The sequence below is a fragment of the Nicotiana tomentosiformis genome, chromosome 2, assembly GCF_000390325.3.
Source record: "Nicotiana tomentosiformis chromosome 2, ASM39032v3, whole genome shotgun sequence".
Lineage (NCBI taxonomy): Eukaryota > Viridiplantae > Streptophyta > Magnoliopsida > Solanales > Solanaceae > Nicotiana > Nicotiana tomentosiformis.
Window position 1 is genome coordinate 147670860 of NC_090813.1, and position 18920 is coordinate 147689779.

An 18920-nucleotide genomic window follows, 5' to 3' on the forward strand; every position below is an offset into this window, starting at 1 on the left:
ATCAAACAATACCAATCCTAAGGGATAGTTTTCTCACATGGAGTTAGGCAAGACACTTACCTTAACTAGGCCAATTCAATACTCGGAAATAACTTTTCCCTTAAAATTCGCCTTCACACGGCTCAAATCTAACCAAAATGTACTTAATATCATCAAATAATGCTAGGGAATTTAATTTCAATAGATAAAGCTAAGATCTTTACACTTTTCTTAAAAAGTCAACCCAGGGCTCGCTTGGTCAAAACTCGGGTCTAAAGGTAGATTCCGTCTACCATGACCCCATGAGTTCATATATGTGATTAGTTTCAAAATACGAGTCCAAATCGACTTACCCAAGGTTTGTTAATGTTAAAATCTAACATATGTTGATGGAATATTATTAGAAATGGATTAGAATCACTTACCCAAGGTTTGTAGGTGAACATCCTCTCTCCAAATCGCCTCCTACCGAGTCTAGGATTCAAAAATCAGAGAATGATTTCAAAAATCCCGTCTCCCATCCCTTTAACCAGTTGCAGATGTCGCATTTGCAACATAAGGTTCGCATTTGCTAACCCTCGCAATTGCGGACCAGGGCTTGCATTTGCGAACCCTGACAGACTCAACATTCATCGCAATTGCAATAGAGTCTTCGCAATTGCGAACTGGAGGGTCATCGCAAAAGCAAACACTGTCCAATTTCTGCTGGCTTCGCAAATACGAAGGGGAGTCGCATTTGTGACAACTGCCCCTCTTATGCCACCTTCGCAAATGCGACCTTGGTGTTCGTATTTGCGACACCCGAGCACCAGACACAGGTTTTGTCATTTTTCAGTTCAAACCACTCTAGAACATGTCTGAAACTCATCCGAGCCATCGGGGCTCTAAACCAAATATCCACACAAATTTTAAAATATCGTACGAACTCGCTCACGCGATCAAAATAAAAAATAACGTCTAAAACTACTAATCGAATACTAAAACGCATGAATTTCAAATAAATTTTTAAGAACTTCTAGAATTACAACTAAACGTCTGAATCCTATCAAATCAACTTCAAACGACACCAAAATTTGCAGACAAGTTCTAAATACCATAACAGACCTATTCCAAGTCCCAAAATCAATTTCCGAGCTCGATAGATAAAAGTCAACCTACGGTTAAACCTTTCAACTTCAAATTGTCAAATTTTGACAAATCAACATAAATCAACTTACGGACTTCCAAAAATCAATTCTGGGCATACCCCTAAGTCCGAAATCATAATACGAAGCTATCAGAGCCATAAAAATACAGTTTCGGGGTCATTTTTACAAAAGTCAAAGTTTGGTTAATATTTTCTAATTTAAACTTCTAATCAAGAATCAAGGGTTTAAATTAACCCGAAAACTTTTCCGGAACGAAACTAACCAACCCCGCAAGTCATAAAATCATAAACACATACATGTGTGAAGCAATAAGAGGGAGAGGGTAACATGGCGCAATTACACAAAATGACCGATGGGGTCGTTACACTTCATTCCCCTCATCATCGCAAATATCAATAATTCCTACAAGTAAGTAAACATCAAAATCATTAATTTGTGAAGATTGCGATTGACTAATCATTTGCCAAATATAACCAAAAGGTCTATTTGCAATAGTCTTTTTAAGAGGTTGAGATGATGAAGAAGTAGAGGCACCAGTCTTTGGTAACAGTCATACACAACTTTAGCATTATCTTGAATACTAGCCAAACAAGTAGAAAGAGTTGGTCTTTGAATTGGTTCTATTTCTAAATTAAGGTAAATTATTTTAATAAGTGTCTTTGCACCAATAACTTTTATTTGAGGATTTAAAACAGTAGCAGTAATGTAAATCATAGGAATAGGAAAAAAATATTTATAAAATTTTTCTACCATTATTTTAATAGCATCTTTATAATCTTCTTTTGTTTATACTCAAAAAATAACATCAAAATTTCAGCTATATAAATTAACATCCTAGAAATAGTTGGATAATATACCCTAGAAAATTCTTTAGTAGCATAGAAAATATTTTCTAAAAATGAATAAGATAAAAAGCGGTATCCCAATCATCATCTATTATCATATCGTGACCATATTAAACATGAGAATTAAACATGTTGGAAACATGCAATCGAGATTCATAAGCAAGAGACAACATATCATATATTGAATTCCATCTAGTTGCAACTTCTTTAGGAATTTTTCTGAAGCGTAATTCACAAGATTCACAAGGCATTTTAAATTCTCTACCTCTAGAAGGTATTTGAGAGCGAAAGATATAACCAACTGCAAATCTAATTTTGTCAAGAGTAGAGTATAGGGTAAAATATGTTATATTAAGTAATTGCATAAGAGGGTAACTCGTGGAGCCGAAGGCAGAAGATAGCAAAGATCGAAGACAACTGTTCCATTTGCTACCGGAAAGGATGGTGCTCATAAAGGTGCAATAAATGCCTGCCACCCGGTAGCATTTAATGAAGAATATTCTATAACATTTAATACACTGCCCGTTATAAAGAATTTGTCATTCATGCTCACCGTTATACATTCTTCAATGGCCCTCATAATTGACATTAAAGAAAGGCATGATCCTACGACTTTGTTCCCTAGGTACACCTATAAATAGTGAGCTCTGTTATCATTGTAAAGGGCACGAACTACAGAGCTCCAATAACATGCTCCAGAAAATTCGTTTGGTTAATAAAGTTATGACAGAACTAAAACAGGCATTATCGGGTGCTTCCAATAACACAAATGGACGAGGTCCAGTTCCTCCCGGTGCTCCTACAAATCAAACAACGCAGAGGATTGACAAAAATAACCCGAGGGCCGAGGTCGGCTTCGATGGAGCAGGGGGAGCGGGTTCAGTCACAACAACGATAGCGATCCCTTCAAAAATGAACTCTTACAGTTTATGAGGGAAGTGAATGCCCGCATGGACCAAATCCCGGTTGCACACCAGTGCTAAAAGGGTCGGACTCAAAGAAGTATACTCAGTTGCCGTACAAACCATGAGCGACACCAGAATTAATCCCGAAGCGGTTTAAAATGCCCGATGTGCCGAAATATGATGGGACTTCGGACCCTCAGGAGCATATTACCACCTATATAACGGCGGTGAAGGGGAACGATTTAGCTCCCCACGAGATTGAATCTATTTTGCTGAAGAAATTCGGAGAGACTCTCACGAGGGGAGCCTTGACGTGGTATTCGCTGTTGCCCGAGCATTCCATAGATTCCTTTGAGATGCTCGTGGATTATTTTATTAAAGCCCATGCCGGGGCCAAAAAAGTGCAGGCCCGAAAGACCGACATATTTAGAATTGCACAAAGAGAGTCATAGTTGCTATAGGAATTTGTCACCCGGTTCCAAAAGGAAAGAATATTGCTCCCGGCTGTTTTGGATGAATGGCAGGTTGAAGCATTCACCAAGGGTCTGAATCCGAGAAGTTCTGATGCTTCCCGGATATTGAAGAAAAGCTTGCTTGAGTTCCAAGTGACAAACTTGGGTGGATGTTCACAACCGGTACAAGTCTAAGATAAGGATTGAAGATGATCAGATTGGCTTCCCGGTGTCGGCAAAAGGTCGAGAGAAGAATAAAGAAAAATCAAAAGACGATTTTGACACAGATATACGGTCTTTGAGGGGCCGATTTTTGCCCTATGAACGGGCCGAAGGACGTGGCAGAGGTTTTCGGTTGGCATACAGGTTCGTGACCTACAGAAGAACTGATCGTTGTCGGAACAACAAATCATTGTAGGACAAAGAAACGTCAGGTTCTCGGGATCTTTCCTATCCCAAGCTATCAGAATAAAACTTCAACGTCAGTATAGTAGAGTTGGTATCGGCTATGAGGAACATTAAAGAAGCACGGTTCCTGAAGCCGATGAGGTCCGATCCCAGCCAGAGGGACCCTAATTTATGGTGTAAATACCACAGAACGAATGGCCACTGGACTGGGGATTGCCGACATTTGCGTGAAGAGGTGGCGACACTACTGAAAAATAGCCATCTCAGGGAATTCTTAAGTGATCAGACCAAGAACAATTACAGTCGCAACTGTGATAACGCGAAGCCCTCAAAAACAGGAGAAGATCCCCCGTGCCAGATGATCAACATGATCTTCGGAGGGAGGGAACGAGATCAACGGGGTTACCTTCTCGGCAGCAAAGAAGATGAAGGTATCAGTAACACATAGCAAGAGACTCCGAGAAATCGCTGAAGATGACATCAGTTTCACAGAGGAGGACGCAGACTCACTGTTGCTACCGCACAACAACGCATTGGTAATTTCTTTAAATGTACTGGATTTTAAAATCAAACGTGTTCTGGTGGATCCAGGAAGTTCGGAAAATATCATACAATGGAGGGTATTGGAGCAAGCCAAACTTACTGGAAGCATCATTCTGGCCACAAAAATCCTCGTCGGGTTCAACCTCGCAAGCATAACGACCCGAGGAGAGATCTTGTTGCCCACAAATACCAAGGGGGTGATAAAGACAACCCTTTTTGAGGTTGTGGATAGTGATATGGGTTATAACATTATTTTGGGAAGACCGTGGTTGCACGAGATAAGAGTCGTACCATCAACATATCATCAGTTGCTGAAATTCCCAACTCCCTAAGGGATCAAACAGATAGAAGGCGACCAACCGACAGTAAGGGAGATGAATGCGATTTTGGTCTCCAGTAGCAAAGGGAAGGAGCATGCGGCATAGCGATTACAAGAACCAGTGCATGCTCCCGAATCAAGTGAAGTTAACCAGGGAGAAGAAGCATCAGAATCTTATCACGTGCCAAGATGTTTCCAGGTACCAGAAGAGACAGACACAACGAAGTCCACAACGGAAGAGCTCGAGAAAGTTCAATTATTTGAAACCTTTTTGGAGAGGAAATTCCACGGACAGGACTGCACCCCGAGCTCTAGTCTAGATTTATTAAATATCTTAAGTATAATGTTGATTGTTTTGTATGGTCGCATGCGGATATGACAGGTATCCCAACGGAAGTGGCCGTACACAAGTTAAGCTTGGATCTCAGCATCCCTCCGGTAAGACAAAAGAAATGCCATATTACGGAGGCCAGGAATTAATTCGTCAAAGAAGAGGTAACTCTCCTACTTGATATCGGTTCAATCCGAAAGTTAAAGTATCCAGACTGGCTAACTAATGTAGTAGTAGTTCCTAAGAAGAATAATAAATTTTGTATGTGCGTAGACTATAAGGACTTGAATAATGCGTGCCCAAAGGACTCGTTCCCACTGCCAAACATCAATCAAATGATTGATGCAACAGTCGGGCACGAGTTAATGAGTTTCATCGATTCTTATTTCGGGTACATCCAAATTAAGATGAACCCGGACGATCAGGAAAAAACTTCGTTCATAATAAATTTTGGCACATATTGTTATAATGTGATACCCTTCGGGCTAAAGAATGCCGGAGCCATGGAAGTTTATATAGACGATATGTTTGTTAATCTTTGAATGCATGTGAACACCTTAAGCATTTACAAGAAACTTTTGACATCCTAAGGAAGCATAAAATGAAGCTTAACCCAGAGAAGTGCACGTTCGGGATCAGCTCCGACAAGTTCATAGGATTTTTGGTATCACAAAGGGGGATTGAGGTAAACCCCGATAAGATCAAAGCCATCGAAGACATCCCGGACCAGCTATCAAGCATGAAAGAAGTTCAAAGGCTCACATGGAGATTGGCTGCTTTGAGCATGTTCATTTCCAGGTCATCATAGAAATGCCACCGTTTCTTCGTGCTACTCAAACATAAAATCAACTTCGAATGGACCCTGGAATGCCACATGCTTTGAGAGATTTGAAAAGGTACTTTTCAAGCCCTCTGTTACTATCAAAGTCGATGGAATATGAAACACTGTTAATCTACCTAGCAGTCTTAGAGGTAGCGGTAAGTGCCATTTTAGTCCGTGAGGACAAAGGTACACAATCTCTCATTTATTATGTTAGTAGAATTTTAACGGGAGTAGAAACTCGCTACCCGCACTTGGAGAAGTTGGTCTTAGCTCTCGTAGTCATCGCTCGGAAGCTGAGGCCTTACATCCAATGTCACCCAATGGCTGTGGTGACCACCTTTCCCCTACGGAATATCCTTCACAAACCCGAACTCTCGGGTAGATTAGCCAAGTGGGCCGTCGGAATGAGTAAATTCGACATAGAGTACAAATCTAGGATTGCGATTAATCCACAAGTTTTGGCTGACTTTGTGGCAGATTTCAGTCCAGGATTGTTTCCTCTAGCAACCAAAGAAGCAATGATAGTGTCAGAATCGACATCGAGAGTTTGGACCTTATTTACGGATGGAGCTTCAAACGTAAATGATCCTGAGCTTGGCATAATATTAACCATGCCTCCGGGAGAAACCCTAAGGTAGGCCATAAGAATGGTCCCTTTGACTAATAACGAAGCAGAGTATGAAACTTTGATTACAGGACTCAAATTGGCCCGGGGTCTAGATTACGAGGTCATAGAAGTCAAATGCGACTCCCATCTGGTGGTAAATCAAGTCTATGGGATCTTCGAAACCAAATAGGAGCGCATGCAACAATACGTGGCGAAGGTTCAGGCTCTACTTGCTCGATTCCGGGAGTGGTCAATTACGCATATCTTAAGGGAAGAAAATTCATAAGCGGATGCACTAGCTAACCTCGGTTCATCAATGGAAATGAAGGGATCGGATTCAGGGACGGTAGTGCAGCTCATGCACTCGATTCTGGACGTAGATAGCTACTATGAGGTGAATACAACTAATTTGATATGGGACTGGAGGAATGAGATCATTGATTATCTCGAACACGAAAAGTTGCCCGAAGACTCCAAGGCATCCCGAGCGTTGTACGCCAAAGCAACGTGATATAGCTTCAAAGGAGGCCAACTGTACAGGAAATCATTTCAAGGCCTGCTGGCCCTATTCTTGGGAGCCTCCAAAGCTAATTATGTTATGCGAGAAGTCCACGAAGGGATATGTGGAAATCATTTGGCGCAGACTCCTTAGTACTAAAACTGATAAGGGTAGGATACTATTGGCCCCGAATGGAACAAGACGCCAAAGCTTTCGTGCAAAAATGTGGTAAGTGTCAACGCTACGCACCACTGGTACATCAACCAGCAGAACCATTACACTCAGTTCTATCTCCATGGCCATTCATGAAGTGGGGAATGAATATCATCGGACCAGTGCCGCCGGCCTCTGGTAAGGTAAGATTTCTTTTAATTTTAACTGACTATTTTTCTAAGTGGATTGAAGCAGGTCCTTATCAGAAGATCGGCGAATGCGGGGTGGTGGATTTCTTATGGGAGAACATAATTTGTAGATTTGGAATTCCAAAAGAGATAGCCTACGATAATGGGCCATAGTTTATAGGCGCAAATATCATAAAGTTCCTTGAAGACTTGAAAATCAAAAGAATCACGTCTTTGTTCAATCATCCGAGCACAAATGGTCAAGCAGAATCAAAGAACAAAGTGATTATACAAAATCTCAAGAAGAGGTTGGAAGCGGCCAAAGGTAAATGGCCTGAGGAACTGCCTGGAGTGCTATGGGCGTACCGAACAACGGCCAAATCAAGCACAAGAGAAACTCCTTTTTCCCTTGTGTACGAAGAAGAAGCCTTAATCACAGTGGAAGTAAGGGAGCCCACCTTGAGATATTTTCAAGCAAATTAAGAGACAAATAATGAAGCAATGTTAATCAACTTGGAGCTACTCACCTCCGTTATTTCAAAGTGGGAGACTTAGTTCTAAGGAAAGTAAGTCAAAACACCCGAGAACTCAACGACGGGAAACTAAGCCCAACCTGGGAAGGCCCCTACCGGGTTTTGGCTGTCACCGGGAAAGGTTCGTACGAGTTGGAGAATCAGGATGGAGAAAAGTTTCCAAGCAACTGGAATGTGGCACACATCAAGAGATATTATTGCTGATGAACATCACATGTACTGAAAGTATGTGCTGCACTCTTTTTCCCTTCGTCTAGTTTTTGTCCCAATTGTGTTTTTCTGGCAAGATTTTAACGAGGCATCAACAAAAAGCGTACTGCAAAGAAGGTAACAACAGCAATAAGACCTTTAATAGTAAGGCACACAAGTGAAGAACCACTCATGAGCGGTTAGATAATCTTTGGCTCGATAGAAAAATTCCCACCAGGATATTAAGTTTGCTATCCAGCAAAGGTTACCCGACCGTTCACTAGTGCAGAACACTAAAGGATTGTTAGATAGTCTTTGTATCGATAGCATAAATTCCAAAGGGGAAGTGAATTTTGTTACTGAACTGAAGATTATCTAGCAATTCATTAGTGGAATCCTCGAAGGTTCAAAACTTCTAGTGTTCCAATTCGCTTTCCTTGCATTTGAACACGGGGGGGGGGGGGATGATATGAGGATACTGCAACAATGACTGCCACGTCGACCGGAATACGAAAATCGATAACATAGTTATATCATCAGGACCAGGGATTGCGTAGCCAACCCTGTAGAAACAAGTTGACAAGTTAGCCACAAGAAATGGCAGTTTCGTTTTAGCATAATGAATGCTTATGTACTTTTTGAAAATAGAAGGAATAAAGTAAAGTCCTTTTATTTCTATCTTGTTTCTTGTCTGAACGATAAATTGATTTTATCATTTGAAAGTTAAACAAGTACTTCAAATGTTAGTACCGTAATGAATAGGAGACGTCCTCTTCAAGAGCACCGTAAACATAAGAGGGCCCTCTCTTATAAAAACCCTCACGATAAAGGGTTGATTTCAGATTAACTTGTGCCCGAAATCCAAATGCATTTGGTGAAAAAATGCACCCAAGGCCTTACATAATCAGACGCAAACAATAAAACTTGAGCAAAACACTTAAGCAAAATATGAAAGGTCAACTCAGGATATTTATTCAACAAAAGACAGGATACATGACAAAGGAAATGAAGACCGTTGCGGCATTGTGCATGGCATTCTTCAACAAGCACACTCCCGAGAGAGCATGTATACTTTTTCTGAAGCCAAAGGCTTCCGATAGTTAGCAAGTTCCACCGGTCAGGATAGCAAATTGCATTCGGTGGAGACCGATAGAGTAACACTCCTCCTCCTTTGCGGATCTTCTGAAGGGGAAGCATAATTTTGCCCTAAATTCCCATGAACTAGGGACTGGGAGAGAGGAACATCCTCTTCTCGGATAGATGCGGCCGGTGGCGATGATGTAGCAGTTGCTGGTGGAAGAATTGGTGAAGAAGGAGATAAAGCTGATGGTGTTGAAGGGTGAGAAACACCTGCGACAAATGCAGTGCTGGTTGTTGGTTTCTCGTCAACTGAAGATGGTAGGGACCCGGTACTCAGCTCCACAATATCGGGCGCAGTGACTGGGATCCGAAAACGGGAGTTGGCATTTTCCACCATTTCATACTCCCCCATAGTGTCGAGGCATCGTCCTCGGTTGGTGTAACTAACTCATCATATTGAGCAGTCTATTGAGTTGAGGAAAGTCGTCGTCTTCTATGTAGAGAAGCTCCCTCCTCGCTAGCTTCTCCATTATCGTCAATCATCATGGTATCTACGGCCGGCCCGGGCAGAGGGCTCATCACCACGACTTACGAAGATGACTCGGGGGCAGCATTCTTCGCCCTCTTATTCTTTCCCTTAGCCGTGGAGGAACGCCTTCTTTTTGGTTGCATGTTCTTCGGCCGGGGAATCCGAGAAGAAGCACTTGTACCAAAAGCAGGCCCGGAGACGCCTGTCTATGAAAAAGCTTTCTGCAGCAACCTCGTCGCATCAGCAGGTTCAGCCAAAATGTCCTCTTCAGGGAGGACAACCGAGCCCTAGGGTAGACCTATATTCAGCAATAGAGAATAATCAAACAACTTTCTCATAAGAAAGGATAAGGACAAGATGAGTTCAACTTACCTTGATTTTTGTCCTCCCACCCATATTTCATAGACAGTTCTTTCCACGTGCGGGTTTCAGGCGTAGTGGCATCCAAAGTTTTCGGAACCCATTAGTCCAAGCTGTCAACCCTAGGGGGAACCCACCGAGTCGCTGAGACAGGTAAAGGGAGAAAAGTTAATAATGATAAGGAATGGTCTTTAACAAGAATAGAAGAAAACTGTATACTTATGAGTGCGATTCCATAATTCCGGGAAGGAAGGAGCCGATGATAGGATGATGTCATTGGTGGAAATTGAAACAAATTGTTCCATCCACCCACGATCGTTATCATCATCCATGCTGGATAGCAATGCATGGTGGCTCCACTTGCTGAAGTTAATCATCCCTCCACAGAAGATCTTGGGGGGAATAAAGGTTCATCACGTGAGCTAGGGATAGTTCCTCCCCCATTTCTTGGCACAGGTACCGAAGGCAAGCAATCGTCCTCTACACGGAGGGACTCACTTGTGCCAAACATACTTAGTAGTGGAGGCAAAACTCCACAATAATGGAGTCAAGCTCTCCACTCAGAGCAAATGTCCCCAAAGTGAAGGGATACGTATAGAAGTACGTAAAAACCCTTCTTGGGTAAGGTTACCCGCTGCGCCAGATCAGGAGCAATAATGTTTATATCCTGGAAATGACAATCTTCCTTCACAGCAGGAATGCTGGAAGGATGGATGGAAGAAGGATATCTGCGAACGACCCATGTACGAGGACTAACAGAAGAAAATTTCTCTTCAAAGTCTTTAGTTGTGACAAGACTTCTAGGGATGATGGTGCGCACTGTAGGAGGAGTGCCTTCATCGGCTTTGTTTTTGCTTTTTGAGGAACTGATATTTTTTGAAGAAGAATCCATTATATGTTATAGAAGAAGGAAAATCTTTTCTCGTATGAGGAGAGTTAAAGAAATGTTGAAGAATAGAGTACAAATTGAATGAAGAGAATTTGAGAGAGTTTGGACAATTATGGGGTGTGAATGAAGGAGATTGATGAGTATAAGTAAAGGTTTAGGCGGCTAAATTCATGGCCATAATTACCTCGATAACCAGCAAAAGTTATCCTGAATTATGGGATGACGTGTGTTTGGGGCATTAAATACGGAGAGACGTGCGTCTAATAAACCGTCAGAAACTTTTCAGAGGGGGTCAGATAAATTTCCGCCAAAAAGAATGTTTCTACCAACTTTCCGGTGACACAAAGTTATGTCACCGGAAAGTAGGGGGACTATCTTTATAGGATAAAATATGTTATCTTAAGTAATTGCATAAGAGGGTGACACGTGGAGACGAAGGCAGAGGATAGCTAAGACCGAAGACAACTGTTCCATTTGTTACCGGAAAGGATGATGCTCATAAAGGTGCATTAAATGCCTGCCATCCGATAGCATTTATTGGAGAATATTCTACAATATTTAATACACTGCCCGTTATAAAGAATTTGTCATTCATGCTCACTGTTACACATTCTTCAATGGACCTCATAATTGACATTAAAGAAGGGCATGATCCTAGGACTTTATTCCCTAGGTGCAACTATAAATAGTGAACTCTGTTATCATTGTAAAGGACACGAATTTTCTGGCAAACTTATGCTATAATCTTTTCAAAGCTTTATACAATTTTACCTTCTTACTTTTTAGTTTCATTACTATTGTTTCCGGAAGCCTTGCTCCCGGAACTACTGTTTCTGCTATTTCATCTTCATCTCAAGGTTAAGTATCGCATATTTCTTCAATTCTTTTATTATTTCAAGATCGAATTAATTCACTTGTCTAGAAAATACGTATAAATTCAACTGTACCGTTTTACGGGTAAACAAGTAGTGCCAAATAAAGTAAGTCTATCTTGAACAACTAAGTTATAAATATGACATGCACATCTTATATCAAAATAAATTCGCAAAATGTGGAGTTAATCTAGTTTTTAAAACTCCAATAGAAGAAGTGTTACTAGAAGCATTATCTAAAGTAATAGTAATAATTTTGTTAGAAAGTCTATGAAAATCACAAATTTCTTTAATTTGTTTACAAATAAAAATACCAGTTTTCTGGTCATCAACAAATTTATAACCAATAATGCATTTTTGCATATTTCCGTTGTTATCTATCCAATGACATGTAACTGTTAAGTAATCATAACCATTTACACTACAACCTATGTTAGAAGTGATAGAAACTCTACAATCTAAGTGGAAAAATAAATACCGTAAATATTATTGATATTCATATTGAAATTTATAAATATCACTTCTAATAGTTGTTCTATGAAAACCTTGAAAAGTGGGATTATAGGTTTCTTGTATGTAACGAACACACCCGTCAGATGACAGAAAACTAAAAGGCAAACCCTCTACAGCAAGCATTTTTGCTATATCTTCTCTATCCTTTTTTTGGTCATAATGGAGAAGACCTCCCATCACAGGGTTAATTTGTGGTTGTACAGTATGAGAACTGTGCCCTGACTGAGTAGTATTTGTTTCAGAATGGGGACCCCCCTCCCTAGCAAGCCAAACATCTTTGTGCTTAAGTTGCATATTCTTCATTAAATCTCCCGTTCTGCCAAGATCAGATTTATTTTTAAAAATTTAATTCTTGTTTACAAAGTTTACAAATAGCCTTTTCACTAGCCTTATCCTGTGTAAACCATTGCCAATAAATTTATCTTTTCTTACGTTCAACTGGTTCTCTAGTGGGAGGTACCGAAACATCAGCTCCCAACTGAGATTGACTCTAAGTTGGAGCTGCATAAGCAGGACTAGTAGGTGTTTCTAAGTTCTCTTCTTTCTCACTTAAATTATTAAAATTATCATATTGTGCTTGTAGTGTTTCATGATATAGTGGGTGATAATTAACATTAACATCATGATATTCAGGAGTTTCATCTATGTGAGTGAAGTCGTCAACATGAGTAGGAGTACTAGAGCTAGTATTTCCCTTATTCAATTTTTTTAAACACGTTTTTACTAGTTTAGGAGCCATTTCTATTAATTAATAACTAAAATAAAAACAAATACCAACACAAGTATAACAAAAATAAATGCAAAAATCAATAAGAGTTGGAACGAATGTACCAAACACCGACGTATAATTGATGTCGATGGAAGAAAATTGCTCCAACTAGTAATGTAGTGCCAAAAAACATATACGCCACCAAATACTTGATGTTGATGCTTGAAAAGTTATACCAAAATAATTGAGTGCTATAAATGTTAATTGCAATTAGAGACAGAGAGAGATAGAGAATTAGAGAGATAGAGTTTTTAAATAAAAATTGAAAGAATAAAATGGGGTATTTATAGTTTTAAAATAGGGCTAAAGTGTATTTGAACAAACTTAGGGGTTATAAATATAAATTAAGGGGTAGGGGGCTAAGGAGGCAAAAGTAGTCGTTGTTGGCCGTTGCCAACTGTCACGACCCAAAATCCAACTAGTCTTGATGACACCTAACCCAACTTGCTAGGTAAGTCAATTAACAACAATCCAATTCAAATGAGATTTACTAAAATAAGAATAAATGATGAAATAGCTGAACTTTTATACAACAACTCAAGAACTTGTAGTACAAATCATGAGCTTCGAAGACTTAGAGTTTACAAAGCTGGTATGAAATAAATACATCATCTGTTCGAAATGTACATAAACAGATTTATAAATCTAAAGCTACAAAGAACAAAAGGGAGCTATAACCGGAACGCATGTACATCTTCAATGCCAGCTCCTGCCAAATGCAGCAACATCAGCTCCAAAATCTGCACGCAAGGTGCAAAAGTGTAGTATGAGTATCACCGACCCCATGTACTCAGTAAGTAAGAAACCTAACCTTAGGTTGAAAGCAGTGACGAGCTCGGGAGAAGGTCAAAGTCCAACAGCAAAGACCAAGAACAACTCGTAACAATATAATGAAAAAAGTACCAAGTAATAACTCAAAGTTATTATGCTCAGCTTGTTCACAGTTACGGAAAACAGGCATGCTTTTCAGGTATAACAGTAAAACCCAATTCTTTCACCGAAATCACCAAAATATAAATATATTAGAAAACCGTAATTTTTTCCAAAATCTTTTAACAACAGATAAGATATTTCATTCACATATAGCATGAGGAAAATACATCTCTACACCTATATGTCAATGTGCATATGAAGTCATGAATGTCACAATACCGTATAGCATGAGAAAATGCATCTTTATGCCTACATGCCAAGTATGCATGTCAAATATAATGCATCACGCTGATAAATTCATGTACTCGCACTCTTAGAGTACTCAGTCTCATTATCTCACACTCAATCACTCGGCACACTCAGTCACTCGGTACACTCGATCACTCAACACTCGGTACCTGCGCTCACTACTTGTATGTCAGACTCCGGAGGGGCGAATCCTGCACATGCGCTAATATAAGCCAACATGGCATGCTGCGGTGTGCAGCCTGATCCAAAAATGGGTCAATAAAGCCTGTTGTGGCATGCATCCCGATCCCATAAATGCCACTCACAACTCGGCCCTCATGCCCCAACTGAGTCATCAATCTCTCCAGTCTCCCGGGCTCACAAATCTCATGCCAATCAGTCCAAACAATGATAACATGATCTAACAACAAATGATAATAGAGACTGAGATATGATATGCAAATGAATGAATATGACTGAGTATATAATTGCAATTTAAGCAAATAAGTCAACAACAGAGATGACCTCAGTAGGTCCCAACAGAATAAGTATATAGCCTAAACATGATTTCTAACATGATTCACAACTCATATAATCAAACAAGTAAGGAGAACATGGAGAAAACAAGATATAACACCAAAACAAGTTTGATCACAGTCTAATAGTCAACTAGCATCGTGATTTCCCCTGCGCACGCCCACACGCTCGTCACCTAGCATGTGCGTCACCTCAATGCATCTTGTATAACATAGTCCCCATGGTTAAATACCCTCAAATCCAAGTTTAGATATGTTACTTACCTCGAACAAGCCGAATCCAATACTGAGCAAGTCAAACAATACTCTAGAAAATGCCATCTCGTGCGTAACAACCTACAAATGGCTCGAAACTAACCAAAAAACACTTAAAAACATCAAATAATGCCAAAGGAAACAATACCAAACAATAAAGGTTGAATCTTTAATCGAAAGCCCAAAGTCAACCAAAAAGTCAAACCTAGGCCCATACCTCGAAACCCGACAAAACTCACAAAACCCGACAACCCATTCAATTACGAGTCCAACCATACTAATTTCACTCAAATCCAACTCTCAATCGGTATTCAAAACTCGAAAATTCACTTTAGGAAAGTTTAGACAAAAACCTCCAATTTCTCTTTTGAAATCATCAATCAAATGCCAAAAACGAAGATGGAATCACAGAATAAAATCACTACCGAGTAGAAAATACTTACCCTATTCCATGTGGTGAAAATCGGCTCCACAATCGCCCAAATCCGAGCTCCATATCTCAAAATATTATAAAGTGTCTGAAACCTTCGAAATATAGTACTTGTAAGCACTGCCGAGGCGAACCCTTCGCGAACGCGGAAAAACTATCGCGTTCGCGATGAACAAAACGAACAGCCACCAAAAATGCCTTACGCGTTCGCGATGCTTCCCACGCTAACGCGATGCCCAAAGATGCCACCCAACGTGAACGCGGCGAACGTCTTGCGGACGCGAAGAAGAGTGCTCCAGCTCACCATCACGAACGCGACTACCCAAAAGCGAACGAGAAGGTCAAGTCCTAGATACACCGCGAATGCGACTCAACACTCGTGAACACGAAGAGATAAAACAGCCCAGTCCAATTACTTATTCGCGATCACGATGACTCCAATTCGAACGCGATTCACTGCAGACATCAGTAAAAACCAGCAATTCAAAATCAGAGGAAATTGTCCGAAAATGATCCGAAACTCACCAGAGCCCCTCGGGACCCCGTCCGAAAATACCAACAAATCCCATAACATAACACGGACTTACTCGAGGCCTCAAATCATGCATAACAACATTAAAATCATGAATCACACCTCAAATCGAACTTAATGAACTTTTGAACTTTTAACTTCCAAAATGCGTGTTGAACCATATCAAACCAACCCGGAATGACCTCAAATTTTGCACACAAGTCCCAAATGACGTAATGAAGCTATTCCAATTCCCTGAAACACAATTTGAACCCGATATCATCAAAGTCAACTCCCGGTCAAACTTATGGACATTCCAAACCTTTAAATTACCAACTTTCGCCAAATAGTGTCAAAACCTTCTAGAAGCACCCAAATGCGAATCCGGGCATATGCCCAAGTCCAAAATAGCCATCCGGACCTAACAGAACCAACAAAACTCCGTTATGGAGTCAAATATACAAAATTCAAACTTGGTCAACTCTTCCAACTTAAAGCTTTCTAGTTGAGAATCTTTCTTCCAAATCAATATCGAAACACGTAAAAACCAAAACCGACGATACATGCAAGTCATAATACATCATATGAAGCTACTCAAGACTTCAAATAGCTGAACGGAATACAAATGCTCAAAACGACCGGTTGGGTCGTTATATTCTCCTTCACTTAAACATACGTTCGTCCTCGAACGTGCCAAGAGTTGTTCCAAAGCCGTCAAATCACTGTGTAACCTTACCATGTACATGCCCGGGGGTGATACCACGTCACCCCAAATCCATATAAGTTTGTCAACTCAACATAACCAAAGATTCTTCCTTCAACCTTAGCTCATAAATCTTGGAACCTAATTTTCAACATCCAGAATTCCTTACAAGACTCGAATCTCGCGTCTGCACACTGTATAAGTCTGAACAAGCTGTATCAAATCATAACCATAACCTTAGATGTAATCACATGATATACCACATAACTCGCATACCCACAACAGTAACATCTGACCACAATAGCTTCCTAAAATCAAGCCCGACACCGGTAACAAACCTCATATCAACTAAAACCTTGTTCCAACCCTTCATACACTGCCAATGGTGAATAAAACATGCAGAAAATCATAACCACTCATCAGATTAACAAGTCATGGAGCTCTCTCTCATCCGACAAAATCAAAGTCAAATTCTAAGCCAATTTTCGATATTATTCTTCCAACCATACCGTAAATAGATTTGATAGCACCTAGTCTAAGTACAATGACCTCATCTCATCAAATACAACTATTCTATTGACATTCCACATTAATACGACCTAAATCCACAAACCGTGCAATCTGTGTACCAATAAGCAACAATTCAAGTGTACTCAAACATGGAAAATGACTCAAATAAGAGAATCCTTCCACAAGCGCAACAAGTACCACCATAACGTAATGCTGTGAACCTATCACACAGTAGAACCAAGACACATGAATCTACCACAAAGGATCATATCCCAACATAACCCCGCTGCAATGCGTGACCCAATCCAAACACTGGTCCATATGAAATACCTCAAGCCACAATGCTCAAAATTAATAACTACACGCAATTTGACATCAAGTACACGAAGTGCATGACCATAACTACGGAGAAGTGAATAACATTATATACCACAGCCCGAAAAGACCATAACCAGGTGCAATCAACCATTTAACACCCAATGACCATCTCGCTCGAATTCCACTACAATGCCCAAACAGAACCGCATCGTGTGTGCATATAACCAACAAATCACAACCCCTCGTAGCATAGAAGAGTAACACATAGAACATATCAGAACACGAACAAGCTCAACTCTAACCGAATGCCACACCCCTCAACACTAACAGTTCTGAGTCAACAAATCCGATCCGGTGTCGAATACAGAACCTTATTGGGCCTACCAATAGACCCCCAAATCAACTCCGGTCATCCCTAAATGGACAAATAGCCCTCCAAAAGTCCACAATGACCTAACCATAACACGTACCACCATCTAGCTATCTTTGGACACATCTTCACGATCCGCAACCCCAAACAATCTGCTTCTGAGAACTCCTAGTCTTGAAATCCACATAATACATGAATCACCATAGTTGATCCCACTCCACCACTTGAATGACTAATACATCCCTCATACATAATCATACCATGAGAAATACATTTATAATTTCCCCCGTTGCCACATGGAAAAATCTGAATATCAGCTGACGCTCAACCAGGCGAGCACCACATAACCAATGAAGCATCTGTAAGTCATAACACAGTGCGCCTTCTGAAATGTGCACCCTCCTCAAGCAATACCAAGTAGTAATAACATTCATCTAAACATTTGGAACCGACCATGCTGTATAAGAATTTGTGACCTTCCCTCCAAACTGAACCGCTACCTTGTATATGCAAATCTAAATCCCACAAGATGCGCCACATCTATCATGCCATCATGTGAAAAGCACAAGAATCTTGTTATCAACTCTGAGTCACAAGCAAAATATATTCCCGATCATTCAGAAACCTTCCACTTAATCCCATCCAGGAGAATATCATAACATGCCACATACCCCTCATACTTGTAGATAAATCCATCTCAAGTTATGGCAGAAATTTTTGAGAACACTTCGAAACCCATTTGCACATAACCAAGCCATAAGAATTAAATCCCTCTAACTCAACCAAGCCACGCAGGTTTCCAAACCCAAGAGTATTTCCACAAAATACCTGTAGAGACTCACCGCATCATAAGTACCAAAAGAACCGATCATATCCATTACCGTGCTGATCCAACCTACTACCAAGCTGTCCTATTTCTTCGAGTTCCTTCCGAATTACCCTCAATTTGACACTTCTCTACCAAAACGCCATGATCCTTACCCAAAGCTCACCACAAGTACCATAAGCCGTTATATTCCGTCTTGAGCACCCCAAAAGTACCACAACCGAGACACCCACTCTGAAGAGACCTTCTGTGAATTTAAAGTTGTTCCTTTTACCTTTCTGATAATGAAATGTAGAATCTATAGTGATTCAGAAATACCGCAAGTGCCGTCACCATCCAATGCAAATCTCAGATCTTAGCCATATA

General features: G+C 40.4%; 1 protein-coding gene across 1 annotated transcript; it reads left to right on the forward strand.

Annotated features, from left to right (window-relative positions):
- Positions 1-5785: 5785 nt before the first annotated feature.
- Positions 5786-9265, forward strand: LOC138905822 (uncharacterized). The gene is made up of 2 exons (XM_070194338.1): positions 5786-6387; positions 9148-9265. Exons 1-2 carry the CDS (start codon positions 5786-5788, stop codon positions 9263-9265), a joined length of 720 nt encoding a protein of 239 aa, XP_070050439.1.
- Positions 9266-18920: the final 9655 nt, after the last annotated feature.